We start from the raw sequence: 27,589 nt of genomic DNA, 5'->3' as shown, positions 1-27,589 counted from the left end.
ACATGATTTTAACAAGGAAAGACAGTTTAGGTGTAGGACTAGGTTGCTAGATTCTAGGTTGCTAGTATTCCCAACCTTATGTAGTGGCAGCACACGAGCGGTTTTCCAAACCTAAAAAATGAGCCCCGAAATTAGTGGTTGTAAATGTGTATATGAGCTCTAGAGATGAAAGGAGCAGCACTAGCCAGCAGACCAGCACCAGGTTTATATGCCTGACATGTATCATAGCAGGTTCTTTTTCCATGAACAGACTAAGTGAAAAATGTTGGCTGTCAACAACATAGGGTTTCATGAGGGTTCCATAAATATCCAAAAATGTATTCCTCTTTTATTTCGGTATAGGGCAAGGATGTTTTATCAAAAGTATGGCCTGCCATTATATTTTCGGAATCATACGTTGTACAGTCCAGGTTAAAATGTCCAAGGATGATCTGACTATGTAAATTAGGTTAATAGGTTGGTTAGCGGATTTAGCATACCTATCTTAGATTAGATTCAACTTTATTGTCATTGAACAGTACAGGTACAATACAACAAAATGCAGTTAGCATCTAACCAGAAGAGCAAAAATATGTATAAGTATTAAGTGGAATGTGCAGATGTGTAATGAAGGCAAATGCAGTGCAAATGCAATACTAAATGTGCCATTAAGACAAATAAATGAGGGCAGAATTTTACAAGTATTAGGTATAGTGTATGTTACAAGTGGAATAATAGTTGTTTGGGTCCAAATGGCAATTTCTAAATGGCATTCTAGATGTGCAAACGAGTCACATAAAAGTGTAAAGCAGAGGGTAGATGATATACACCTATAATGGTAACCTGACAGTTGTTTCCTAACGGAAGGCTTGACCGATTGAGAGGTGTTCGGTTGTAAAAATGGCAACACCCCCAGTTTTACCCACCCTACCAGCTCAGAACACATTCAGCAGAAACATGCAAACATGTCACCTGCATTCTGGTTTGAAGACAGTGTGCAAATATTTTCAGACATTATGCATAAAAGTAAGAATGTTTAATCCAAAATTGTAAAATATGAGGACAAGTGCACAAGTCAATAATGTAGACCTTACAGAAATAACAGCTAAATATTAGGTTTTGCAAATTAGAAATACAATTCGTAAAAGCTTTTGAATATAAATCATTGCCTGCTGTTTTTCTAGAAACATGGGTTTCCAAAGCCAACTTCATCTTGGAGTGCCTTGATCTCACACAGAACTGGCTCCTGTAGGTTCAACTGACAAAAAAAATGTAAAAAGTTGTTACTTCACTAAATGTATATACTCTACATGGAGATTAACAAGTTTAACAAGTTTCAAAACCAACCTTCAAGGCATACTTGTAGGATTGCTCTGCTTCAAGTCTTCGGCCCGACTGCCCCCACCCCCCACACACACACAGACAGATTGATAAACATTTTTGAGTGTGGAACAAAACACGACACAGCCCTCCTCCACACATGCTAAATAGTATAGCACAGAGACCTCATCTTCTAAACCCTTCCCTTGTATAGAGACCACACATCCTAACCAAAGTGACATAATATCCTTTGGATTATAGAAATATATTTAATGGAAAGGTCTTGGAAACTCTGAACTTAGTCATCGTTGACTTGAATTCTACAGTTGCTTTTTTTGTGTTTTATGGATTGGCCACTAACCTGTAGACAAACCAGAGAAAGGTAACCCCACACCTCAGCGTTCTCGTTGTTCAGGGTGTTGGCCTCTGTCAGGGCGTCCTCTGCTTCAGTTAGCTGCCCTAGCTGTGTGCATAATGGATGCAAGCCTTCATTGGCAATATAAATGTATTCCTAATTGACTTGCCTTGTTAAGTGAAAATACATGTATTTTTTTTTTTTTTTTTTACCCGGTAACAGGCGATTCCAAGTCCCAGCCAAGTGAGGCAGGAGGGGGTGCTTATGCAGGCACGCAAGTAAGTTGTTTTCGCCTGCTCAAACTGCGGTGTCCATGAAGAAAGTTTTAGTTTAAATGTTGTTGGTACACATAGGCAGGTAGCAGCTGGAGACAGCGCAGAGTCAGAATAGACCAGAAATGTCTCACACACTCCCAGTTGGTGTCTAACCTTATTAACGTTTTCTTTATTTGATATTTATTTTTCTCAATAACAAGATCAAGAGTTTCTGAAAAGTCTATAATAAATAAAAACTATAATTTGTAGCATGCTGTCGCAGTAGGAGATGAAGGGGCCACAGGGGAGATGCATGTGTGTCCATCCGTGTGTTTTCTACCTACGTTACATTGTAATATTGGTCATTTAGCTGACATTTTTATCCAGAGACTTACAGTGGATATAAAAAGTCTACACACCCCTTTTAAAATGCCAGGTTTTTGTGATGTAAAAGAATGAGACAAAGATAAATCATGTCAGAACTTTTTCCACTTTTAATGTGACCTATAATGTGAACAATTCAATTGAAAAACAAAATGAAATCTTTGAGGGGGAAAAATGAAAAATAAAAACCTTAAAATAACCTGGTTGCATAAGTGTGCACACCCTCTTATAACTGGGGATGTGGCTGTGTTCAGAATTAACCAATCACATTCAAACTCATGTTAAATAGAAGTCATTACACACCTGCCAACATTTAAAGTGACTCAGATTAATCACAAATAAAGTTCAGCTGTTCTAGTAGGATTTTCCTGACAATGTCCAAAAGCACACATCCAAATCCACAAAAGCATGGCTTCACCAGAAGAAGATTAACATTTTGGAATGGCCCAGCCAGAGCTGAATCCAACTGAACATCTGTGGGGTGATCTGAAGAGGGCTGTGCACAGGAAATGTCCTCGAAATCTGACAGAATTAGAGTGCTTTTGCAAAGAAGAGTGGGCAAATATTGCCACGTCAAGATGGGCCATACTAATAGACCTCTACCCAAAAAGACTGAGAGCTGTAATAAAATCAAAAGGTGCTTCAACAAAATATTTGTTTAAGGGTGTGCACACTTATGCAACCAGGTTATTGTGAGTTTTTTATTTTTTATTTTTCCCCTTCAAAGATTTCAGTTTATTTTCCAATTGAATTGTTCACATTATAGGTCACATTAAAGGTGGAAAATTTCTGACATGATTTATCTTTGTCTCATCATTTTAGAAGGGGTGTGTAGACTTTTTATATCCACTGTAAGATAGCTATGTGAGAGACCCACATATCACAGTCCTATCGAGTTAATTTGTTCCCAGTCCATCTCACCTCCCCATTCTGCAGATAGATGGAGCCCAGGCGCAGGAAGACGGGGTGTGTCTCCGCAGTGTCCGTCACAAAGTCCAGGGTCCTCTCGTAACAGTTCTGAGCCTTTCCGTACTCCCCTGTCAGGTAGTGCAGATGACCATACAATGCCCACAGATCAGGGTCCTATAAGAGCAGAGAACCCAGTAATCAGGTCATTTGGGGCTCAGTTAGAATAGTGTGGTGTTCACAATGCATTAATCTGCATCTGGGAAACAGACTTGAAACTCTACCTGAAAGCTGTCCTTGAGTGCCTCCTTCAGGTTGTACTCGGCACTGCCGTACTCTGCCCTGAGCAGGTGCAGTCGAGCAAGGGCCAGGTGGTAGGAGCTGCTCAGACCCCCCTCAGGAGACAAGACCTCATGGGCCAGGGCTCTCTGGGCCATCTGTTGGAAAAGGTTCCATATCAGCCAAGATAACAATCAGCCAATATACTCCACATGGATTACAGTGAGGCGCCTCCCAAATCGCAACTTATTCCTTTTATAGGGCAATATTTATTAACATAGCCCTAATGGCCCTACACTGCATAGCTAACAGGGTGCCATTTGGGAATCAGACAGAGAAGATCCTGGATGGATCTTCCCCACATGGACCACAGCAGTGTGACGTCGCTGTCATGATCTACCATCTGTAGCAAACACAGGAACCAGAAGGAGGGCTGGCAACAAGCATCAACAGACAGACTCGATGTAAACAAATCAAATACACAACCACAAGAGGCTGGATACAACTAAAGAGCCTGATTCAACTGATGCTCTTAACTGATACCAGTTATTTCAGGGATTGATTTTCATACCTATAGTACCCACATTTTATTAATCCTTTGATATCCCCATTTAAGACCTGAGTCATGGGATCTTCAGTGACTAGAGAGAGCCATTTAATGTCCCATCTGAAAAAGATGGCACCCTACGCAGGGCAATGTACCCTTCACTGACCTGGGATTTGATCTTTGGAGTAGAGGAAATAGTCCCCCCTATTGGTCCTCCAACACCAACTGTTCTCCCATCCAGGGACTGACCTTGACTTGCCTTACTTAGCTTCAGGGTCAAGCCGGTGGTGTGATGTGTGGTACTGTGCTGTTACACCATTAAAGTACCACACAAATTTAAATTTTCGCCTAAATTAATTAACTGAGGTCAATGGGATACTTCAATTAACCATTTTCAGAGTATTTACAACTGTTTACATTGAAGTGTCAGCCTCTGCTATAGAACCCCAACTTCCCTGAGATGACATCAGTCTTTAGCTGACCCAATGAGGTTTTGAGTGGACCCAGTCCAGAGAGAAAAGGGTAATTCATGTACTTTCATGCAGCATGTGTGTAGTGAGTGTAGGAGACCATGCATGTTGCTGACCTGTAGTGCGTTGTTCTGCAAGAGAAACTGCACCGTTTCCATGTAGATGGTGGTGTTCAACCAGACGGGGGTTGTTAGGTGATGCCTAGCATTAGGGTCAGCACATGCCACATATCCATCCCCTGGTCTGCTGCCCTGGCTGCTCTGAGACCCAGTCCCCACACTTCCTACTTTGTCTCCCTCCACATCTGTTTCAACAGAGCATATCAGTTAGGTTGGTATTTTCTGCCGCTGTTACCTGACTAGCCGGAAAGCTGAGTCTGTTTTAACAGAATAGATCCTGTCCTGGTCCTTCAATGGGCTTGAGCCTTGAGACTAGTGTTCACCTGTCTTGTTGGTGGGTGACTCAGTGCCTGCAACGACTGGCTCCTCCTCCCCCGGGATCGGTGGCTCAGCCTCCGTCTCCACCCCACATGGTGGAGTGAGCCCAACGGTGCCCCTCAAGTGCTTGTTGGCCTCCAGGAAGGCCATTTCTGCCTGGATGGAGTTCTCTTGGCTCTCGTGGAACAAGCCTGGGCACAGTGTCACCAGCCATTACTCAAGATTCATAATGACACCAATAAATGTGGAAATAAAAGGAAAATGTGTGTGTGTCTGTGTGTGTGCTTGTTTTTATTATCTTATGGGGACAAAATGTCCCCATAAGTATAGTAAAACCTGAAAAACATGCCTCGTGTGGAAATTTTTTAAGGCCCCATGAGGGGAAAGTCAATTTCCGGCTCAGGGTTTAGGTTTAGGGTCAAACTTACAACACATTTTTGACTTTATGGTCCAGGCGTTGTTGGTTAAGTTTAGGGGTTAAGGTTAGGCATTACATCTAGTTAAAGTTTAGACAATGTTACTATATTGAGGTTGAGGTTAGGGTTAGGTTTAGATTAGAGCTAGGTTAAGGTTATGTTTAGGGTTAAGATTAGGGCAAGGGAGCATGCAATTTTGTTTTTCTGGGCCCCATGAGGTTATAAAAACAAACATGTGTGTGTGTGTGGGGGGGGGGGGGGGGGGGGCTAACAGATGCCTGTTTGTGTGCAGGATTCACAGAGTTGATCTCACCAAACAGAGTCCAGGCCATCACATTGGATGGGTCCACACAAGTGGCTCCCTCGAAGAATGTCTCTGCGTCCTTTTTCCGTCCGTCCATCTCGGCCAGGACACCAGACATCACCAAACTGCAGACAGACAGAGACAAAGACAATATCCACACCTCACCCAGTTGACGTGTATTACATTATCAGCTGACATAGGTACAAACCATGAACAGAACAGTGCAGGATGAAAAACTCAGCTCTTTGTACCTGGGAAGGTGAGTCTGATCTATGGACACGGCATAGTGGAAGCACTCGTCAGCCTTCTGGTAATCAGCCGTCATCATGTAAAACACACCGTAGTCAAACCAATGGGCCGGGTTGGCTCGGTCACGACTAAGTCGCTGCATAGGGATACAAGACACAGCAAGCTCAGAAAAAGGTTTAGGAAACCCCCCTCTAAAAGAGAAATCATACTGTTACATTGCTATGATCAATGCGTCAGAATTTGGGCTCCCAAAAGGAACACCAAATGGTTAAACATATTCAGGAATTTTGGAACAGGCTTTGGAAGGCTGCTGCAGCAGACAGCGTACAACTCCTGAGAATGTCATTCCCTAGATCAGCTTGATTCCCTCAAAGAGTGTGTTTACCTCCTGGTAGTACTGAGTAGCTAGCTGGTAGTCCTGATTGAGCTGGGCCTCCTTGGCAAAGTGGAGGAGCTGGGCACAGTCCAGCAGGGGGCGAGGCTGAGCCTCCTGGGAATCCACTGACAACGTCTACAAGGGAGAAGAAGATCAAGCCCTTTCAGGCTTCTAGGCTTTTCTTTTGTTACATTTTGTGGACACAAACAATTATAGTAATAGAATTTTTTAATAATCTTTTCCACCAAACAGATTATTTTAAAGATGGAGGCACAAAATTTTGGGAAAAGGGTAGAATAGTGTTCACCGAAATCATTGCAAAGCAACGCATGCGAGTGTGTGTGTGTGCATGCGTTTCCGTGTGTATGTGCATGTTAAAGTGCCTTGCCTTGTTTAGGGCAACGTGCATTTCGTCCACCAGGAATACATAGAGCTGGCTGAGGAACGCCTGCAGTTGTTGAGGATCAGAGAAGGCCTCAGTCCGCAGCATCTTCTCCCTCACGATACGCACCACAGAATACTGGACATGACAGCAAAAATACTATTTTGTATAGTATCCTAATAATACTGTGCAGGCACCTACTTTCAACTAGAGAGCCCTGTGCCCGCATCTGTCATTTCTAGCATTTTCCTACACCCAACCCCCCTAACCGAGGTCATATCATTAAGCCACAGTGCGACAAAAGGTTTTCCACAGGTAAACGTATCCATAGCGCCAACTGTACGCAACCTAGCCTTTTCTCACCTTCATCTGCTCCTTGAAAGCAAAATACTTCCCAGAATAGTTGAGCTCTCCCAGGAGCTGGGTCTTGCGCTGTTCCTGGGTGGTGGGGTCCAGGGGCACCCCCCCTGGTTCAAAGGCAGGCCCAAACAGCTGCTGGTACTGTTCCAACACCTGGCCCACCACACTGGCAACCTGGGCCTGGTACTCCTGCACAGCCTGGCACAGGAGGTGAGGGAGGCTATAACTATACATGGTTTCAAACATACAGCTCTGGAAAAGTTTAAGACACCACTGCACCTTTTTCTTTCCTTTCCAAAATAGTCGAAAAGGAACATTTTGAGTGAGGAACAGTATGGTTAAAATTAAGAGACCACTGCAAATTTAACGCTTCAGTTCCTCACTCAAAACTTTCCGTTTCAACTTTTTTGGAAAGGAAAGAAAAAGCTGCAGTGGTCCTATATGAGATTCCACCAATGTGGTTTATAAAGTTAAGTGGGACGTCGGTTTAGGATGTGGTGGAATGTGAGCCGGCAGCTGGAGAACACTGGACTACCGCCATTTCAGGAATGCTGCTACGTCGGATTTTCCGATATTCTTTCCCCTAATTTAGCTTTTGATTCATTAGGTCACCTGAGGAAAAGCTCTGACCTGATGCGAAAAGATTCGACTGGTCAAAAGACCAATTAGTAAGGAAAAAGTTTGCAGAATACTTTAACAGGCTGTTACCATTGACTACCGTCTAGTTTATTGCCACAAGATGAAATGACTCAAAGTGGCTGTAATAAGAGGGCAGTATAATCGCTATGCCCTGTTATTGCATTGAGTCGTGGAACGAGTGTGTGAGTGCATGCTAGTTTACCCTCTCTGCTCCAGCTGGTCGGTGAGGAAAGGGAGGCCTAGCAGGTATCAACTCCCTCACCCTTTCAGCAGAAATGTAGAGAAAACATAGGAAGCCATAAAACAATGTTACAACAACTTTAGGAGAATATTATTACAGCACTACTACAATTAGCAAGACCTCTTCAACAAACCATCCCGTTTCCTGCAGTACACCCACTGAATGACTTCAGACTTATTCAGTCAAAGTGTCACTGCAGTATTTACGCAGAAGCTCTCCATGGCCTTCCCACAGTTGAGTTAAGTCACAGACTCTTTTAGGGTACAACTACCAGGGGAACCCCCTTCAAAGGTTTCTTCCCTCCTTCCCTTCCACTTTTCAGAATCTGATGTGTTTGAACACACGAGGGAAACATTGTAAATAAAGACACTGTAAACATGGTTCTGTTAGGTTGAAGTTCATCCCGGCACTGACGTTTACCTCGGAGGCCATTCTATAGATAAGAAGATGAAGGTGAACATTACCTTTTGGCCAGCTCCTCTGGTGGTCTCTTAGGTACCAGTGACTTCTCCAGAGCGATTTCAATAATGATGTAGGTTCTGGAATCTGCATACATCTACGTACATTTAAAGTAGGTCTCAAGTTCATTTACCATTCACAACAGATACATTTGAAATAGTCCTCTTCAATCTACTACCTTTGAGCGAGAGGCACATGTTTCTGGTCCTAAGAGTATTTGACCCACCTGGCCCTCTGCATTCATTTGTTGCTGGTCCATTTCAGACAGCATCACACTATCAGTGCCAGCAGGTGCTGACTTCCCCTGTGTGCCAGGCTGAAAAGGAGAAACACGTGTTACTGTCTCCCAGCCCGGCCACACTAAGCAAAGGAAACAATTGCAAGCACTCTAAACTTCTCTCCTACAGTACTTGACTATTCAGGAGGTTGTCTGCCAGGAGTACCCCACAAGTACCCCCTAATGTGCGTTACACCAGTAGACCTACGGTCTCATGAGAATTGAGAATGATGTACAGCCCAGGGTCCCAAAACCCCCGGTTGGAAACCACTGCTATAATTCATTGAAAAAGATTGAGTTGGAAACACACTATTGTCAAGCGGCTGTTTCCAAACCATTCTGGATTCAGTCATTATTCAGTGATTGGATGTTTTTTGGGGCGTACGTGGGCATGTGCAGACGCCACTTTCAGGAAACACTTTAGATGGATTATTTGGTGTTGTTAGTGTGATGATCGATTCATGTGCCTCTATGTGCCCAGTTATGCCTGCATCTGTCTGTCTGTCCATCTGTCTGTATGTGTCTGTCTGTGTGTGTGTGTGTTTATCTGTCAGTGTGTGTGTGTGCGTCTGTCTTGAGGTTTGATTAGTTGAAGGTTGATCCAATTGCATTCAAGTTTACCTTTCGCAACGCCCATTGGAAACGCCCCATGTCCAAACAGTTTGAATCGATCAGTAATCTGGTCAGACTGACATCCATGCAGCGATTAAATATAAGCCTGCTCTGCTCATGCATTCACATTATGATACCAAAAAGGGTGGAATAACTTCTGAGAGGTAACTGGACGTGTACTTTGTGCGTGTGAGTGGATGTGTGAGTTGGTTTGAGTGTGTGGTTGTTTAAGTGAGTGTGTCTGAGTGTTTGTGGGTGTGTGAATGTGTGTGTTTGTGTAAGTGCATGTATGAGAGTGTGTGTGGGTGTGTGAGCGTGTACAAGTGTTTGTGTGTGTGGGTGTGTGGGTGTGTGTGGCTGTGGACGCTTACGGATGTACGTGTGTGGGTGTCTGCCTGGGTGCAGGAGACTGTTATTTCTCCAGCAACAGGCTGGCGTGTCAGATGCTCAGTCGGTGTGTGTGTGTGTGTGTGTGTGCGCACGTGTGTATGTTCACCACCCGCTCCTTCTGCTGCTGAGCCACAGGGGGCTGTAGCGATGGGCCAGATGAGCTTACAGCTAACGAGATGATTCACTGCTCTCTGATGAAGCCGGCAAGCTGCTGTCATTAGTGCTAATTGCTTTGGGAAGATGCTCTGTTCCCGGGTTCTGAAAGGCCTATCATCTGTGTCAGTGATAGCTACCAACAATCTTCACAAAGAATCCATACATATCGGATTTATCTCGACTAGGTTATAGGCTTTTTCTCGTGTCCTCTCTCCACGCCTCCTCCAATAACCAGTCAGAGGAGAGTCTGAGGTTCTTCCCGCTTGGACCTTTTTCCCCACTGCGTTTTGTGTAACAGATTAGGATGGTCGGTGCCAGGCAACAAGGAACGTCGAACAGGCAGTCAGACACTCACCTTTTTGGGCGATTCCTTGGACTCCTTACTGCCCTTGTGGCTGCCGTCGAAGACTTTACTGGGTGCCATCTTGCAGGAGCCGACAGAGGAGGGGGCCCTCTCTCTGCACTGGTTTGGCAGAGCCCCGATGCTCTCCTTTAGGATGCTGACGTTCCTCTTGGCCTATCAAACCCGACACAAGGCTCATGTTCATTAGGGCACACCGTCGCAAAAACTAGAAAACAAGGTTACTGGGCAGAGGGCCCCATTTGTCGCCTGTTAAACTTGACCCAGGTCCCGCGCAACACCAGACAGACACTTGGCAGTCTTGGAGTGGTTTGGTTCGATGTTGCCGTGGTAACACACACAAAGAAAATATCACATTTATTACAAGGGACACATCAGTTGAATGGAGGAGTCCATTAAAGTAACACTAAGAGGTCTAAGAGGGGAGATTAATGAGAGAGAAATGAAGGAAAGATAACCACTAACCAAACACAACAAGCCAATTAAAAAACAGCTACTGGGAGACAATGCTGCCTCTGCTGAAATACATAGAACGACGTGTCAAATGTCTATCACGGTGTGGTTTACTCTCCTATTTCTGAGTTCATGTGCATCATTAGATGAATTCCTTTTGAATCTGATTTACTGGGCCAACAAAGGCACTTCTTGAGGGTCCCAGAATAAAATTATTAAAGGCATCAAAGTGGTATCAATCTGCAAAACAATAGTAATGCATGTCCTCAGCATGAGACAGCACTTCGAAATAAAGCAGCAGAAATGCAGCCACAAACTAAACTCCAGAGAGAGAGAGAGACAGAGAGACAGGGAAAGACAGAAAAATAGAGCATGACAAGGACATGGAAATCGGCACAAAGTGAAATGGATGACTATCTAGACAATTGTTGTCTCAAAATGAATTACTCCAAATAGATCCATTAGTTCTGGTACTCTGTTCTGTCTGTTTAATTTCTCCACTAAGTTACAAACACACAAACACACACACACAGACACAAAAGTATCTTATTTCTCTTTCTCTGAACATCATGCCTGAACAGAACATTTGTTTATGTGATACATATGTTTATGTGATACACCCATGTTCATAGGTCCTCCACACCGGTCACTTCCAGTCTTTCTAACTCCTCCAAGTCTCCGGTACCAAACACCCTATTTAAATGTGTAGAAACCTTGCATGATTGGAGAAGACGTTGCTCTGTCTTACCTTGAGCTGCAGGTCAGAGTCATAGAAGGGGTAGATTTGGTACGCCCCTCGGATACGCCTTGTCCCGGGGTAGAGCAGGGGACCCATGTCCACGTACGCAACGCCATGGAAAGAGATTTGGCTGTCCTCCTCTGCCTGGACACACACAGATGCACAGGCACCCACACACACACGCACACATGCACACACACACACGTGTACGTAAAAGGGAATTAAAACAAATATTGGTGAGGATATTGCCAATAACAGCCAGGAGTGATATAACTAGATCCTGTTTAGGACGGATTCAGTCTCTTACTGCCTTGTCTTTGCCAGCCTTTCCTCCCTTTGTGACTCCAACCTGCAGTGACCTCATGACTTCCACTGGCAACAGTCTGTTTTCTGCTATCCTACGGGTCAAACTGAGAGGGGGGCAAATATGATTTTATATATGAATTTGCGGCCCGGTTTCGCTGACAAAATCAAGCTCAATTAGGATCTCCATTTAGCTTTGTTTTTTGGTCCAGGACTAGGCTTAATCTGTGTCTGCCAAACTGGCCAGTGTTTTTTTACAAGTAAAGGAGTGGTATTGGCCTCACCAGGCTACACCCCCTGCATCCAGAAAGCAACGTCGCTCAGTGTCCCAGCACACTCTTTTCTTATTGGTCTCTGCGTCATTCCGGAAATCCCTGTCCTGAAAAACACAGGATCAGATGGGAAAGAGATCCATCCATTACACCTAACGTAAGTTCCACCCACTGAGGATGGACAACAACATGATTTAATGACAACAGGTGAAAATATAACTGAAGATTACATATTAAATCTGTATTAATGTACAAACCCGATTCCAAAAAAGTTGGGATACTGTACAATTGTGAATAAAAACAGGATGCAATGATATGGAAGTTTCAAATTTCAATGTTTTATTCAGAATACAACATAGATGACATATCAAATGTTTAAACTGAGAAAATGTATCACTTTAAGGGAAAAATAAGTTGATTTTGAATTTCATGGCATCAACACATCAAAAAAGTTGGGACAAGGCCATGTTTACCACTGTGTGGCATCCCCTCTTCTTTTTATAACAGACTGCAAACGTCTGGGGACTGAGGAGACAAGTTGCTCAAGTTTATGAATAGGAATGTTGTCCCATTCTTGTCTAATACAGGCTTCTAGTTGCTCAACTGTCTTAGGTCCTCTTTGTTGCACCTTCCTCTTTATGATGCGCCAAATGTTTTCTATGGGTGAAAGATCTGGACTCCAGGCTGGCCATTTCAGTACCCGGATCCTTCTTCCATGCAGCCATGACATTGTAATTGATGCAGTATGTGGTCTGGCATTGTCATGTTGGAAAATGCAAGGTCTTCCCTGAAAGAGACGACGTCTGGATGGGAGCATATGTTGTTCTAGAACTTGGATATAACTGTCAGCATTGATGGTGACTTTCCAGATGTGTAGGCTGCCTATGCCACATGCACTCATGCAACCCCATACCATCAGAGATGCAGGCTTCTGAACTGAGCGCTGATAACAACTTGGGTTGTCCTTGTCCTCTTTAGTCCGGATGACATGGCGTCCCAGTTTTCCATAATGAACTTCAAATTTTGATTCGTCTGACCACAGAACACTTTTCCACTTTGCCACGGTCCTTTTTAAATGATCCTTGGCCCAGAGAAAACGCCTGCGCTTCTGGATCCTGTTTAGATACGGCTTCTTTTTTGACCTATAGCGTTTTAGCCGGCAACGGCGAATGGCACGGTGGATTGTGTTTACCGACAATGTTTTCTGGAAGTATTCCTGAGCCCATGTTGTGATTTCCATTACAGTATCATTCCTGTATGTGATGCAGTGCCGTCTGAGGGCCCGAAGATCACAGGCATCCAGTATGGTTTTCCGGCCTTGACCCTTAGGCACAGAGATTGTTCCAGATTCTCTGAATCTTTGGATGATATTATGCACTGTAGATGATGATAACTTCAAACTCCTTTCTGATATTGCTCCACTATCTTTCGCCGCAGCATTGGGGGAATTGGTGATCCTCTGCCCATCTTGACTTCTGAGAGACACTGCCACTCTGAGAGGCTCTTTTTATACCCAATCATGTTGCCAATTGACATAATAAGTAGCAAATTGGTCCTCCAGCTGTTCCTTATCTGTACATTTAACTTTTCCGGCCTCTTATTGCTACCTGTCCCAACTTTTTTGCTCTCATGAAATCCAAAATGAGCCAATATTTGGCATGACATTACAAAATGTCTCACTTTCAACATTCGATATTTTATCTATCTTCTATTGTGAATTAAATATAAGTTTATGAGATTTGTAAATTATTCCATTCCTTTTTACTCACAATTTGTACAGTGTCCCAACTTTTTTGGAATCGGGTTTGTAAGACTGAGTGCCAGTACTAAACATGGTTATATCTATAAAAGTACTAGTGTTGGAACTAGTAGGCCGGACACAACCTCAATGCTGGTGAGATCCCCATACACCATGTCTGTAGGCTCTCCTTCTATGAAGACGCCTGGTATGAAGTGAGCTCCAGGTGCCAACAGGGAACGCATAGGCCATTTCCTAGGTCTGCCCACGGCTTCCCTTTCTCCACCCACCTTCAGAATCCCATTGGAGAACATCAGCACCTGCTCCTTCTGAGAACGATAATAGAAAATGGCAATGGCTTTCACTGATGAAGTCACATGGTTCAGAAAAGGATGGCTCTGGGACAGGTTCATGGTGGATGGAGGTGATTTCCAAATTATCTTTTTTTTTCTGGATATCCCCCATGCATGTAAAGGTGTGTCTCTTCTCTGTCGGCCCTTGTCTTACCTCGGCTGTGAGGGGGATTGGCAGGGCAGCCACGTAGCTGGACGGAGCCCCAGACCCCGAGGCTGGAAGCCACACCTCCGGGACTGAGTAAGCGGTCTCCACGGTGACCATCAGCAGGTTGGAGTCAGACAGCTGGAGGCCAGAGAGCAAAGGCTCTGGAACACAGATGACCACGTCCAGAGATGGCTGGTTGCCATGAAGAGAGAAGAGATGTCACTGACACACATGTAGAAGAGGACACTACATTCCTACACAAGCACACACACACACACACAGACACACAAAAAGTCCCTCACGATCACACATTTCCCCCATTTCTGTCTGTAGAATTCAAGTTAAAACATGATCCTTGGTCTCCAATCTTAAAGGGGTGTTCATAAATCAGGACTTTTCAGCGCACCCACTCACATATGCACCTAAATATTTGTAACCTGTAACGGTGCTTTAGATCGGCCCAGTGGTCTAAGCTGTGGTTTCCGGGGAGCATGTACTGCTGTATGGGTCTGAATCTGAGCATGTACTGCTGTATGGATCTGAATCTGAGCATGTACTGCTGTATGGGTCTGAATCTGAGCATGTACTGCTGTATGGGTCTGAATCTGAGCATGTACTGCTGTATGGGTCTGAATCTGATCATGTACTGCTGTATGGGTCTGAATCTGAGCATGTACTGCTGTATGGGTCTGAATCTGAGCATGTACTGCTGTATGGGTCTGAATCTGAGCATGTACTGCTGTATGGGTCTGAATCTGAGCATGTACTGCTGTATGGGTCTGAATCTGAGCATATACTGCTGTATGGGTCTGAATCTGAGCATGTACTGCTGTATGGATCTGAATCTGAGCATGTACTGCTGTATGGGTCTGAATCTGAGCATGTACTGCTGTATGGGTCTGAATCTGAGCATGTACTGCTGTATGGGTCTGAATCTGATCATGTACTGCTGTATGAGTCTGAATCTGAGCATGTACTGCTGTATGGGTCTGAATCTGATCATGTACTGCTGTATGAGTCTGAATCTGAGCATGTACTGCTGTATGGGTCTGAATCTGAGCATGTACTGCTGTATGGGTCTGAATCTGAGCATGTACGGTTGTATGGGTCTGAATCTGAGCATGTACTGCTGTATGGGTCTGAATCTGAGCATGTACTGCTGTATGAGTCTGAATCTGAGCATGTACTGCTGTATGGGTCTGAATCTGAACATGTACTGCTGTATGGGTCTGAATCTGAGCATGTACGGTTGTATGGGTCTGAATCTGAGCATGTACTGCTGTATGGGTCTGAATCTGAGCATGTACTGCTGTATGGGTCTGAATCTGAGCATGTACTGCTGTATGGGTCTGAATCTGAGCATGTACTGCTGTATGGGTCTGAATCTGAGCATGTACGGCTGTATGAGTCTGAATCTGAGCATGTACTGCTGTATGGGTCTGAATCTGAGCATGTACGGTTGTATGGGTCTGAATCTGAGCATGTACTGCTGTATGGGTCTGAATCTGAGCATGTACTGCTGTATGGGTCTGAATCTGAGCATGTACTGCTGTATGGGTCTGAATCTGAGCATGTACTGCTGTATGGGTCTGAATCTGAGCATGTACGGCTGTATGGGTCTGAATCTGACCCACTGCTCTTTGGGCAAAAAGTCTCCCCATTTTCCCCCCGTCTCTTTCTAAATAAAGCACAAAACATGTCCCACCCTAAATGTATTGGTGTACTCTTACATTCGTCCACTTCTGGCACACACATCTTCCTTGTGAAAAGGGTCACCTTTAGGATCCTACACATGCTTCATCCTTACATTAATTTGACATTGATTTAGCTCCATAGGGTCTTCATTCTTACCTTGCTGCTACTCTCTTGAAAGGCTGTCTCCACAGGTGAGCCGGTGGTTGGATGAAGTATCACAGTGGACGAGAAGCTGCACTGACCTATTGATCGGGTGAGAGGAATCAATTTCAATTCAATTTCAGCCATGATGAAGTTGCTTAGTGTTCCTGAGTATTTTTTCAATTGATTATTGATTGAATCTAATGTGTTGGTCTCTCACCATGCAAGAGCGGTAACAGGTCAACTACTGCTTGCCCTAGAATGGCAGTCTTCTCCTCCTTCTGCTTCTTCTCCTTAGGGAGGATCTCCATCACTGTCACTAATGACCAGAACAACAACAACAACAATGAGAGGATCAATATGAAAAACGCCCAATCATTGATTGGTGAACCAGCTGAACAAATAAGAAAATGTACAAATAGGATACCAACTGAACATCAAGATTAACAGAAGCAATAAGATCAAAGTCAAAGTCTTTTATTTGTCAAGTGCACTGAATAACATGAAATTCTTGTGACATGGCTTTACACCTGTAAAGGTTTGTGAGAGTTTTTGCAGACATGCCAAACTTCCACCAAGATCTGAAACAGGTAGTATACATCTTATTGACTTATTAGATAGTTGCTCACATATTACAGGTTTGTGTGCCACGTCATCTAGTGTGTGGACAGCATCGGAGCACTCAAAGCTGCAGGTGAAGTTGTAGTCAACACCCTGATCCACTGCAACATCCAGCTTCTGGGAATCTCCCAGGACCATACCATTGAACTCAGCCCTCACATAGTTCAGGAGAGACTCAGCCTTGTTGCTTCTCTGGAAGGGAAAATTATTTCGTAACAGTAGCTAAGTGTATTTATCATGGCTTTAGCTGATATGTACAGTTACAGTACTGTCTGTACATTAGGAGGTTTGAGTTAAATTACAATGCATGAATCATAGCTAGATGGGACAACTAAACGAAAAATAAAAAATAATAAGTTACTGCAGTCAGTTAGGGTAGCTACAGTACAGTCAGTAGAACGGTACTGTAGTAGCAAGCTAGAACCGCTCAGCGTTGTAGCAGTGAACAGTGATGTACACTAGTACTCTACCTGTAGCTAGACAGTAGCAGCTAGTAATACGCATTCTTTGCCTACCAGGTTATTTCCCCGTATTACAGTTATTTTAACAGGTACTGCTTTATCTCCGGCACCAGGAAATAGTTCCATTTGGGTAAACTGGTTGTGTAAAAAATTAACAGTGAAAGAGTGAAAATGTTGTAAATTTTTGTAGAAACATAAACTCTCCCCAGTATTTCTGCAGTTAACAAAAGGCGTCCCCGTTTCCATAGCAGTACCTGTTCTAAATATCGCGAGATGTTGGCGTTCTTGAGGGCAAGTCTTTGCAGCAAGTAAGTAATTGTTACGGTTACTTTTCCTATGTGCTACATCTAACGAGAATAATATGTATGTTTCCCTGCGTTTCAATAATTTTGTTTCACGCGTTTTCTTACAAATACATAATTTTATGTCCCAGATGTTTGGACTATTCTGTCTTAGTTGAAAGCCAGTTAGCTCGCTAGCGCAAGGCTAGTCTCAGTAACTTCCGTTCCTCCGTTTTGCTAGACAGTAGTAAGACATGTAGATGTCAGGCATTGTCAAGTGACAAACTTACATTCAAACTGCTGCATTAAAATGTGTATGTGATACGTTTCAAGTTGTCGGTGTGCCTGTGTTTTATGTAAGCCTTCTAACTTGAGCTAATAACGTGGTAGTACTATTTTTTTTTCGAACTTTATTGTGCAGGGCAGTGAGTGCAAGTATCATGTCGCTGCTTAGCCTTGTGGATGAATCCATCATTTTGTGCAAACTTGAGGAGGCCAAAATAAACGAGAACATCATTCAATGCGGAGAGATACTGCTGTCCTTGTAAGTACAAACACATATGTTTAATCAAAAACATATGTGCCATAATCATTGTCACCCTTGAAAATCTAGTTGACGTATTTTCCAATTAAGATTTAACATTCTAAAGTTGTGCTTTGTAAGTGGTAAGCCTGGGTTTAAACTTGCCTGGTGTCTGATCATTCCCCAGGAGACCACAACAGGAAGATTACAAGGAAACAGTAATGAAAAAAGATTTAGAAATGGGTATGATGCCTATCCACTTTGGGATATTTTCTTTGAATGCCCAGGGTACTTTGTAATTTTGTGGTTGTTTTTCTCATTCTTTCTGTAGACCCAGATGTCCTACCTGAAGAGAGACAGGAAATGGAACTGCTGAATCGAATGCTGGAAAAGGCCCTCAGAGTTCGCGGTGGCACAGCACTCCAGAAAGACCCTCCCAATAGTACAGGGCCAATGAAAGAACCAGCGGAAACGCCACAGGGCAAACTAAGGGCTCTGCCCCCAGTTTGTACCAAAGGGACTAAGGCTAGCAATAAATCAACCTCCAAACCGATCGTGATGGACAAAAAAGAGTCCTGGAAGTTTTCTGCATCTCATCCATCCAGGTGCAGAAGGGGGAGAACTGGTCATCCGATAGGTAGGGCTGGCACGATCAGAGGCTCTGTCAAGATCCGGAAACAACCTGTTATGTCATCAGAGGGTTTGCCTCTTGAGTTCTCTGGGAAAGTAGCAAAGCAGACTTGTCCTCCTGGTCCTGTGTCACATGATGAGGGTCCAGTCCTACAGGCCTCATCAGAACTGTCACATCGGAGCTTGTTTGGGGAAGACTCAGGCAACATTTTGGCCGCCTTCCAGCCTTCTCATGAGGGGGACCCTGTGTCTTTTGTGTCACATGTAGAGGGGACATCGAAAGCACATGTGGTTTCAGCGCCACTGAATAGGTACGATGCATGCAAAAAACGACACTACTTATTACACATGATTATTACTCAGTATATTCTCTCTCCAAAGGAAAATAACTGTTATTACTTTAAATCCCTTAATCTGGAAACAATATAGCCAATAGAAATTGAATGGCAAATATGGTGCTGGTGTTGAGAAATTATCTAGCAACTCAACATCATTAATATAATGTATTATTACTGTACTGGTCTTTCTGATAAAAGTAGTTGGACTGGTTTTGTTATGTTTCTTTTGCACACTATCACTGTACCAAAGTGGTACAGTAGGCTGTGATTGTTTGTTGGTGCCAGAATTTGTTCAGACATTCTAGATAATCTCTGATGCTGTTTTTTTGAGTGATTGTGGCAGTAGTCCCTAAAGCTCAGAGGATTCTAGACAGTCTCTGACTTGTAACATGTTTGTATGTTTTTGGCAGTATGTTATCCAAATGGAGCAGTCTAAGGACAAGAGGAAGCAGGTTAGTCAGCAAATCTCTTAACTGTTGAGATCTGTATTTTATATGAATTAAATATGTTACAAACAAATGTGAAAATGTTTGATTATTCAATGTTTTGGTGATTATTATACAATGAAACAGTAAGTACATCCCCTGAAAAGGATTCCTTTTTCTTTTTTTAATTTGGACATATGGGTATCTGAATTCCAAAAATGTTAGTTGATAAAGTTAACACCCTTTTAACATGTCACACTCACACTCACAAATGTGGGCCTGGCCAAGTTGTCATCATTGAGTAAATGAAATCCATATTTTACCCGAGAATTCTTGAGTGTTTGACCATGTCGCAAAAATCCCTCCCAATCGATTTAAGAGACAGAATGGCAGTTACATGAAATTACTAAAGTTATTTCAGCCTAAGGGGACAACACCAGCTGTTGAACCTTGGGGTGTATGTACTTTTTCTGCACTATCAAATTGCATGTAGATTTCTGTTGAAAAATATGATTACATGGTATAATATTTCAATATCATGTCAAATGTCCAAATACTCTCTAGGTGGTGTACTTTTCTGATGACTGAATGCTGTTGTCCTGCTGGCTGGGACATTGGTTTTACCTGATTTGTCTGTATATCCTCAGATTATGGGACAAAGTACTGGCTCATCAATCCAAACATGTGACAGAGAGGAGTCACTTCATGGAGAGAGTGAAAGCCACTGTATCCTTCATCCAATTTACTGTACTTTTAACATCTACAGAAACCGTGTGTGTGCTTACGTGTGTTTATATAAACATAACATTTTTTGTAACCTTTTTCTGTTTTTATATTATATAGAAGAATTGGGGGTTGAGAGTGTTTTGCTGAGAGGCCAGTGGGTTTGAACCTATACTGCAGCGGTACGTCTGTACAAGATGCCGCGCCTTAAATCCACTGTATCACCTCAGGCCTCAATGGACCTGTTTAAATGGACCCTCATGTTTTGTTAAATGTACTGTATTTATACAAATCGGTATACCCATTCTTTTTTTTATTTTTAGCTTTGAACATCAAACCTGTAAATAATGACCGGAAACAAAAAATGTATTGGTCTTTATAAAGCATTCCGGTCATTCTCCTGAGGTAATGGGATTTCCTGTGGAGAGGCTACTTTTTTTCTTTGGCAGGGCACTTTTCTAGTTTTGGTTACGTAGCATTATTGAGGGTTTTTGGTTGGACAAAGTTTCATTCCAGAGATGCTTTGGCTCTCTTAATCGATGCATGAGCCATAATAGTGTTAGTGTGTGAACTTAACAAAATCATCAATGTGTTCAGAAACCTGGCTATACACACATTACAACATTTGGCTATTTCTACTATTCGGCCCCTTCCTTTGTCCCTATATATACAACATTTCTGAAGTCCCTCAGTAATTGCATTACTGAGGGACATATTCAACTCCAAAGACTTGCATTACTGAGGGACATATTCAGCACATATTCAACTCCAAAGACTGTAGCTTTGTGAAAGCCTCATAAATACGGTCAATGATTGGTTGATGGGTAACAAGCAGCCACTAGGCTGGTTTTCATTTACCCAGGTTTACATGACACAAGACAATGTCTCAAAAAAGAAGTAGTTGAGACAAATGTATTGAAAACCGCATGTGGTTGACATTTTCTAAAGATCCAACAAAATGTTTTTTTTTAGGTTTCCATCATGCAACATTTGTGATCTGTGTAAATAAATGTTTTCAAAATAATTGACAGCATGGTATCTAGAAGCTTCACTACACATCCAGATATCCTACATAAGTGCAGGTTACAACAACAGATCATGGTGATTAGTACCTATGGCAAATACTACACATTTTCATTTAAATTTCGGTAACACTCGTAATCCTGTAAAATGTAGGAAAAAATCCAGTAATGTTGATTACTTGTGTCCATTAGATCAATCATTTATTGCATTGAGGATAAGAACATTAGTAACCCTCTCACATCCCTCTGCGAGAGAATTTAGCATTAAGTTCAGTGTTCATTAGCTCTCCTCAAAATAACAGACCAGATTTTAGGATTCACACACCGAATTAAAATGTGTGCCTGTGTGCATGTCTGTCTCTGTCTGTGTTTGCACCCTCATCACCCAGAGTTTTCTCTGGTTGTCCTCCTTGACCTGTCCCTGTATGGTCAGTTCCCCAAAGAGTGGCCAAGCCGAGGCAGCCCAGCCGCCACCAGCGCTCAGGTGGACAGAATAACACAGCTGTGCAGGGACTTCACTTACCGCTGCCGGAGTGAGCGGCTGCTGTCTCGCCAGACATCCAGAACGACTGGCCCAGAGCCAGGTGCCAGCCCAGCCAATGGAGACCAGGGGGGTGGGGATGAGTAGTAGAAATGCTGGCAAACTGCTAGAAAATGACAGAAGTTGCGTGGTGGAGGGAGAGAGGGTAGGAGTAGGAATGAGGGGGAACTGGGATAGGAGATGACAGGAGTGTGTGTGATGAGAAAACGAGTCTGGAGAGAAAAGCTATGGGGATTGATCCAAGAACTTAGGATTTACTTAGCTTATTTATAATAATGTTGCTTATTTTTCAGCTCATTACCTCTTGTCTCTGAAGTCATTAACTGCTGAGCCTGTTATTTCTCAGCTGACGCCATTAGCAATAATTTGACAATGCCGTGGTTATGCTACATGTCCAAATTAATGACAGTAACATCTAATAATGAATGTAAAGCTATTACACCCAGCAATATTATTTTTTGTTATAGGACCTTTTCCAATATGATTGTGCTTATTTGTTTTAATTTCAGGCCCAAATACTAGATAAGGTTGTTTGTCACTGGATTCTACGATGCTTATCATGTTTTCTTTTTTCTGTGTGATTATCTGAAGGAACATGCATGAAGAAGACATATGAATCCTTTCTGATGCTGGAAGGCCTGGAGCAGATTGGGACAGACCTCCGTAAACATGCTGGACAGCTGATAAAAGGTACTACAACCTGGTTCTCTTCACAAAACGTCTCATTTTTGTTACGGACACCAAACCTATATATATATCAACACCTTCTCCACATCATGGGGCTGCCCATGACCACTGATATTTAACAGGAACATGCTTTGCCCCTGAATTATGTAGGCTAGCCCTTTTTAGGCTATGTACATGGTCCAGACCCCAAATTAGAAGTACACCAAGTCTACACTGATAACCAAGACACACACAACACATATTTACGACCAGTGATCCTTCCTTCTCAATACTTTTCACTAGTACATTGTAAAGTACAATAAAATATCAGTCATTGGGATGAGGTGAAATACCAGATGTTATTATTATAACTAACATAGAATCCAAGATAAAACACACATTTCTGGGAGTCGACTGAAGCGCAGTGGACAGGGGTAAGCAGAGCGAAGCATGAGCTAGTTAGGTCTGGTTGATGCAATCAAGTATGTAATTGCATATTTATGTTGAGGAATAATAGTTTTGTAGCCTGGCACACCCAAACATTAGTTTCTGATTGTTGGGCATAATGCAATGTGTTTTATTTCTTTAATGCAGGGTAAGAATTTAATGGCTGGGAAATCTGAACAGCTTTCATAAGCATAAAAAAAAAATTGCAGACAAAGATTACAACAAAACCAATCAGTGTCAACAAAACCTACCTTAAATTTATATTTTTATTTTGTCTAAAGGTTTTCTAAACTAAGCTGGTAGGTTTTCTGTTTGGCTACCAAGGCAACTGAAGTCATTTCACACATAGTAAACTTGCTAGCTACTTCTATGAATGTTAAACCTTTTTCTACCAGCAAATTAACCAATTATTAGGGGAAAATGTGATGAAATTGTAGCCTTGGTGGGGAAGGGATAATCAACTTTGGGCACTTTGCCTTCTCTGGAAAAGTCTTTGACAGGTCAGTGCCATCCTGCTAATGCATTTTGGAACACACCTATGCTGTACGTTATTATCCGCGTAATGGTTATCCCAGGTTTATTATCCCTTACTTAACTGTAACTGTTATTGGCTTTGCCAGGTACTTGAACTGTAGTGACATTTCTACCTTGAATTTAAATGAGCCTATTCTGCATCTTGTAAAATAATGCAACGTGTTCTTCACTGCATTGCACCAAAACATTTGTAATTCAGTTGTTTACTCCCCCTTACTAATCTAACAGGGACAGTGTTGAGCTGCTGGTAGGAGATGGGGTGACTTTTTTAATTAGAATTGACAGTTTACTATTCCCCAAGCCAGGGGCCACAATGTTTCCAGAACTCACAAACTGACACACACACACACTTTATGTCTTTCTCTTTTTTTCTTTTCCCACCCTGCAACTTGTTTAATATGGTGGGCATCTCCTTACGGAGAGACACTAACGAGCTAATTCAGCATTCGCCATCTAGGCGTATGGAAAATGAAAATGGAAACCGGCGGTGTAACACTGGCAGGCCCGCACTCGTCTGTGTGTCGGCGAGGTTTTAAAGCCGTCAGTCAATCCACCCCGCCGACGCGCACCGCTTGACTCGTCCCCGCTATTTAAAGCTGAGACGGCCGCAGGCGCACAGGAAGTGGAAAAACGTTTTGGACTTCGGTTGCTCGCACTCCTCACAGTTTAAAAATAACTCCCATTTTTCCGTGCAGAGTCAGAGGCATGGGATCACTGGAGGAGGCCGGAAGGGGTTGGAGAGTTCTGCACCGTCAGGAGAAGAGGCGGGTGGGGGGACCCATGTGGACTGACCCTACTCCCCCCAACCCTCATCTACACCTCTCAGGCAGAGCTTCAGGAGGTGGAGAGGCTAAGGCTACGGGTGGAACTGATGCAGCAGGAGGTGCAACTGCAACAGGTAAGAGACACCCTCACTGTCTCTCGCACAGACCTGTAACAGGTAGGAGGCACCATCACCTGTCTCTCACACACACACCTGTAACAGGTAGGAGGCACCATCACCTGTCTCACACACACACCTGTAACAGGTAGGAGGCACCATCACCTGTCTCTCACACACACACCTGTAACAGGTAGGAGGCACCACTATCTGTCTCTCACACACACCTGTAACAGGTAGGAGATGGCACCACTATCTGTCTCTCACACACACCTGTAACAGGTAGGAGATACCACCACCTGTCTCTCACACACACCTGTAACAGGTAGGAGATACCACCACCTGTCTCTCACACACACCTGTAACATGTAGGAGATACCACCACCTGTCTCTCACACACACCTGTAACAGGTAGGAGGCACCATCACCTGTCTCTCACACACACCTGTAACAGGTAGGAGGCACCATCACCTGTCTCTCACACACACCTGTAACAGGTAGGAGATACCACCACCTGTCTCTCACACACACCTGTAACAGGTAGGAGATACCACCACCTGTCTCTCACACACACCTGTAACAGGTAGGAGGTACCACTACCACCAAATGTAAGACGTGTGTTGTGATGTGTGTTAATGTCAATATATAGATGTTTGGGTTCTGCTTGTTAATGTTCTGTTCCTCTGACAGGCTTTGTCTGATACTATGGTTACGCTGTCCTCCCCTGGACCTCCCAACCCCACTGCGCTCCGGGACATTTACTCCCTGCTCACAGAGGGAGGGGTACAGTTCCCGTCTTTGGTTCTGGACATGGAGCCTGACTAATGGACCAGGCCAGTTTGACTGGGTCCTGTTCATTTGGCCACACAATGCAACTGGAAGATGCCACCTGTATCATTCAGTGTTTATCTGTTTGGTGCTGAATGACTCAAACTGTATGAATGCCCAATGAATTGAAGAGGGATTTTTGTGTTTTTGTGTCATGAATGTTGATCTTTTTATTTATTTTGAGTGATTGTGTATTGAGAGTGCCCGGTTTCTGTCAGAAATTGAATTTTATAATCATTGGCGTTCTGTATTGAAATACTTTTTTGACATGGAAAGTTTTTTCTGCATCCTGGAACCAACAAGGTGAAAAACTATTCTGTTCGGTTCCTGAAGGAAACAGTTAACTCTGTTTGCTCCCAGGTCGTTGCTGTAAGTAAGAATGTGTTCTTTGCACACCTATCTGGCAAAATAAATGTTAAAAACAAGAAGAGGATAAATGCAGACATTGCCCACAAGGAGGCATTCTGGTGATGAGGAGGCATTCTGGTGATGAGGAGGCATTCTGGTGATGAGGAGGCAGTCTGGTGATGAGGAGGCATTCTGGTGATGAGGAGGCAGTCTGGTGATGAGGAGGCAGTCTGGAGACTCGTTCATCTAAAGGACCCCTAAACGTTGTCTGTTTGGACTGTGGGAGTGGAAGAATGCAAAGGACTCGCGGTTCTCCATCCTGGCCCTGGCTGTGCTCTGAACACACCAGGGGTGCTGTGAAGAGGACAATCGTGCAAAATCCAACAGACAATTCTTGTCAAAATTGTCACGCCAATTTTGACAAGGATGAGCCTCACCTGACTCTTCCAGGTGAAGTCGTACTCTGTTCCAGTCCTAATTCACGCTCTACAGTTTCCCCAAGGACCAGCGGTCTAGGGGGAGATGTGTCTTTCAGTCATAGTCATGAACTTGATTATGGTCAAATACAAATGATCTAGATCAGTGTCTTTGACAGGGCAGAATTCTCACCCTATCTCAAAGAACAGCTTATTTCTGTCCTGTCAGGCCACAATGTAGATGACAAAATATCTATTCTATCTGATCCTGTAATCTGTTTAATAGACAAAAAATGTATGGGCCTGTCAAACTGATGTCATATGTGAGCTTTACCGGGCGGGGATGAGTTTTAGGGGGCCTAGAGGGGACAAAACAGTGTGCGCAGTCTATACACACTCCGATAATGTCGAGATAGCACAAGCTGTTCCAGACTGGGCAACAGGTGGCGCCGTTTTCACACAGCCGGCCGTTGGGGCTCCACTGCACCAGTCCTCACACAGACACACATCTCCAGGCCATCCGGGGGACAGGTTCCATGGAAAGCTACTTGGGGTTAAGTTTCTGATGGGGTTAAGTTTCCCACTTGTAAGAGATGGAAACAAATGTCCAGGGTAGTTGGAATGAAATGGGAGAAAAGTGTCTATTCACGAACAAATCTACTGAGATAAACTGGTCTTTATGCTAGCTGGACTCCAAAAGAGGGATGAGGACACTGATAATTATTCATTGACAAATGATTCTGGTGCTATCTCCCGAGTCTCTGTCACACGGCAGTAGTTGGAAGCACTGGCGACAAAACATTTTCTGTCAAGAGTGGTTTAATGGGCCAGTTAACCATGCCTAACGGTGAACGGTTTATAATTTACTGTTTTTCATTATATGATACTTCGTTTTATTACTGGTTTTCATTGTTTCCCCACAATTCCTCCATGTACTATTGAATGGGAAAAACAAAAGCCTCTGCTGGGATTCATCTCTATGACCTTTCTTAATTCCACCAGGGAGAATAAATATTGGCCGTTTATCAATTCAAAGTACGCTAAGAACGTACGTTCAGTAGAACGTTCTTGCCAAGCGTCCTTAAGAGTATGGTCTTGCAAGAACGCGAGGACAGAGAACGCACCTACCTAGATTGAGAGGCATGTGTATTTGGCTATTGCGCAACCGTATGCTTTTCCTGCTCTCCTGACATCTTGAAATGAATTCTAGGATATCATAAGCGTTCTCGATAAAAGAGTCGAATCAAGTAAACCATCCGGTCGTTTTGGTAACTTGCGTTCTTTGGATTGGAACCGTACTTGGGCAATGAAAGATGACGTCAAACGAGTTTACAAGAACACAAGCACGGACAAAAACGCGGAATGATAAACGGCCATTGTTTTCAGTAGAATGTTGCTACGTCATTGCAGTCATCGTGCCCTGTGTTTGAAAAGTGCTTAATTCCCAGAGAATTGGTGCATCCTATCCTGAGAAGGAAGTCTCCGTCCCGAGCGGGCATGTGAAAATAAAGGGGAAGCCAGCGTGCCTTATAAGTAGTGAGTCTGTGCGTGTTTGTACTGGCCACCCAGAGGAAAGGAATCCACCAAAATCGGCAGCGCCTTCGTTTGCTTATTACATTTACACATACTCTGAATGTTATGTGGTGAAAGGTGCTACTAGTGACAGACAGCATATTGAATAAATACAATCTGTTATGTTCATATACATTTATGTACAGCATTGTGAGCGGTAACATCAGGGGCGTCAGTTTGTGTTGAAAAGTGATGGGGACAAAAGATCAGATGTAAAAAACCTTACAGCAGGACGGGAAAATATTGAATAACGGCGCCATTATTTTAGAATTAGTAATAGTTTATTTTGTTTAAGTAAAAATTTTTTGGACAATGTACATTGTTTCTTTCTGTATCTA

At 43.3% G+C, this 27,589-nt stretch overlaps 2 protein-coding genes across 4 annotated transcripts; one reads left to right on the top strand and one right to left on the bottom strand.

Annotated features, from left to right (window-relative positions):
* Positions 1-224: 224 nt before the first annotated feature.
* cfap70 (cilia and flagella associated protein 70) lies at positions 225-17,320 on the bottom strand. The gene is made up of 26 exons (XM_010864314.3): positions 17,132-17,320; positions 16,625-16,808; positions 16,216-16,314; positions 16,011-16,096; positions 14,166-14,351; positions 13,805-13,987; positions 11,933-12,027; positions 11,653-11,755; positions 11,355-11,489; positions 10,148-10,309; positions 8,584-8,673; positions 8,363-8,454; positions 7,860-7,920; positions 7,022-7,216; positions 6,665-6,796; positions 6,286-6,411; positions 5,903-6,036; positions 5,661-5,776; positions 4,937-5,122; positions 4,611-4,798; positions 3,483-3,635; positions 3,214-3,375; positions 1,867-1,956; positions 1,661-1,762; positions 1,327-1,374; positions 225-1,237 (listed from the first exon to the last, which is right to left on the bottom strand). Exons 1-26 carry the CDS (start codon positions 17,201-17,203, stop codon positions 1,160-1,162), a joined length of 3,258 nt encoding a protein of 1,085 aa, XP_010862616.2. The 5' UTR covers positions 17,204-17,320; the 3' UTR covers positions 225-1,159.
* On the top strand, positions 17,321-27,589 carry LOC105006008. 3 transcript variants are annotated; one of them, XM_034295394.1, is made up of 10 exons: positions 17,321-17,385; positions 17,780-17,902; positions 18,069-18,124; positions 18,213-18,822; positions 19,260-19,301; positions 19,922-20,000; positions 21,453-21,603; positions 22,152-22,250; positions 23,903-24,105; positions 24,778-27,589. In XM_034295394.1, the coding sequence occupies exons 1-10, from the start codon at positions 17,351-17,353 to the stop codon at positions 24,910-24,912; spliced, it is 1,533 nt and encodes a 510-aa protein (XP_034151285.1). In that variant the 5' UTR covers positions 17,321-17,350; the 3' UTR covers positions 24,913-27,589. The 3 variants fall into 3 exon arrangements, with proteins under 3 accessions (XP_034151285.1, XP_019906850.2, XP_034151286.1); XM_020051291.2 differs by having other exon boundaries at positions 21,453-21,633; XM_034295395.1 differs by having other exon boundaries at positions 17,357-17,385; positions 17,749-17,902; positions 21,453-21,633.

The sequence above is a fragment of the Esox lucius genome, chromosome 11 (genome assembly GCF_011004845.1).
Source record: "Esox lucius isolate fEsoLuc1 chromosome 11, fEsoLuc1.pri, whole genome shotgun sequence".
In the NCBI taxonomy this organism is placed as follows: domain Eukaryota; kingdom Metazoa; phylum Chordata; class Actinopteri; order Esociformes; family Esocidae; genus Esox; species Esox lucius.
This window is presented reverse-complemented; position numbering and strand designations above follow the sequence as displayed.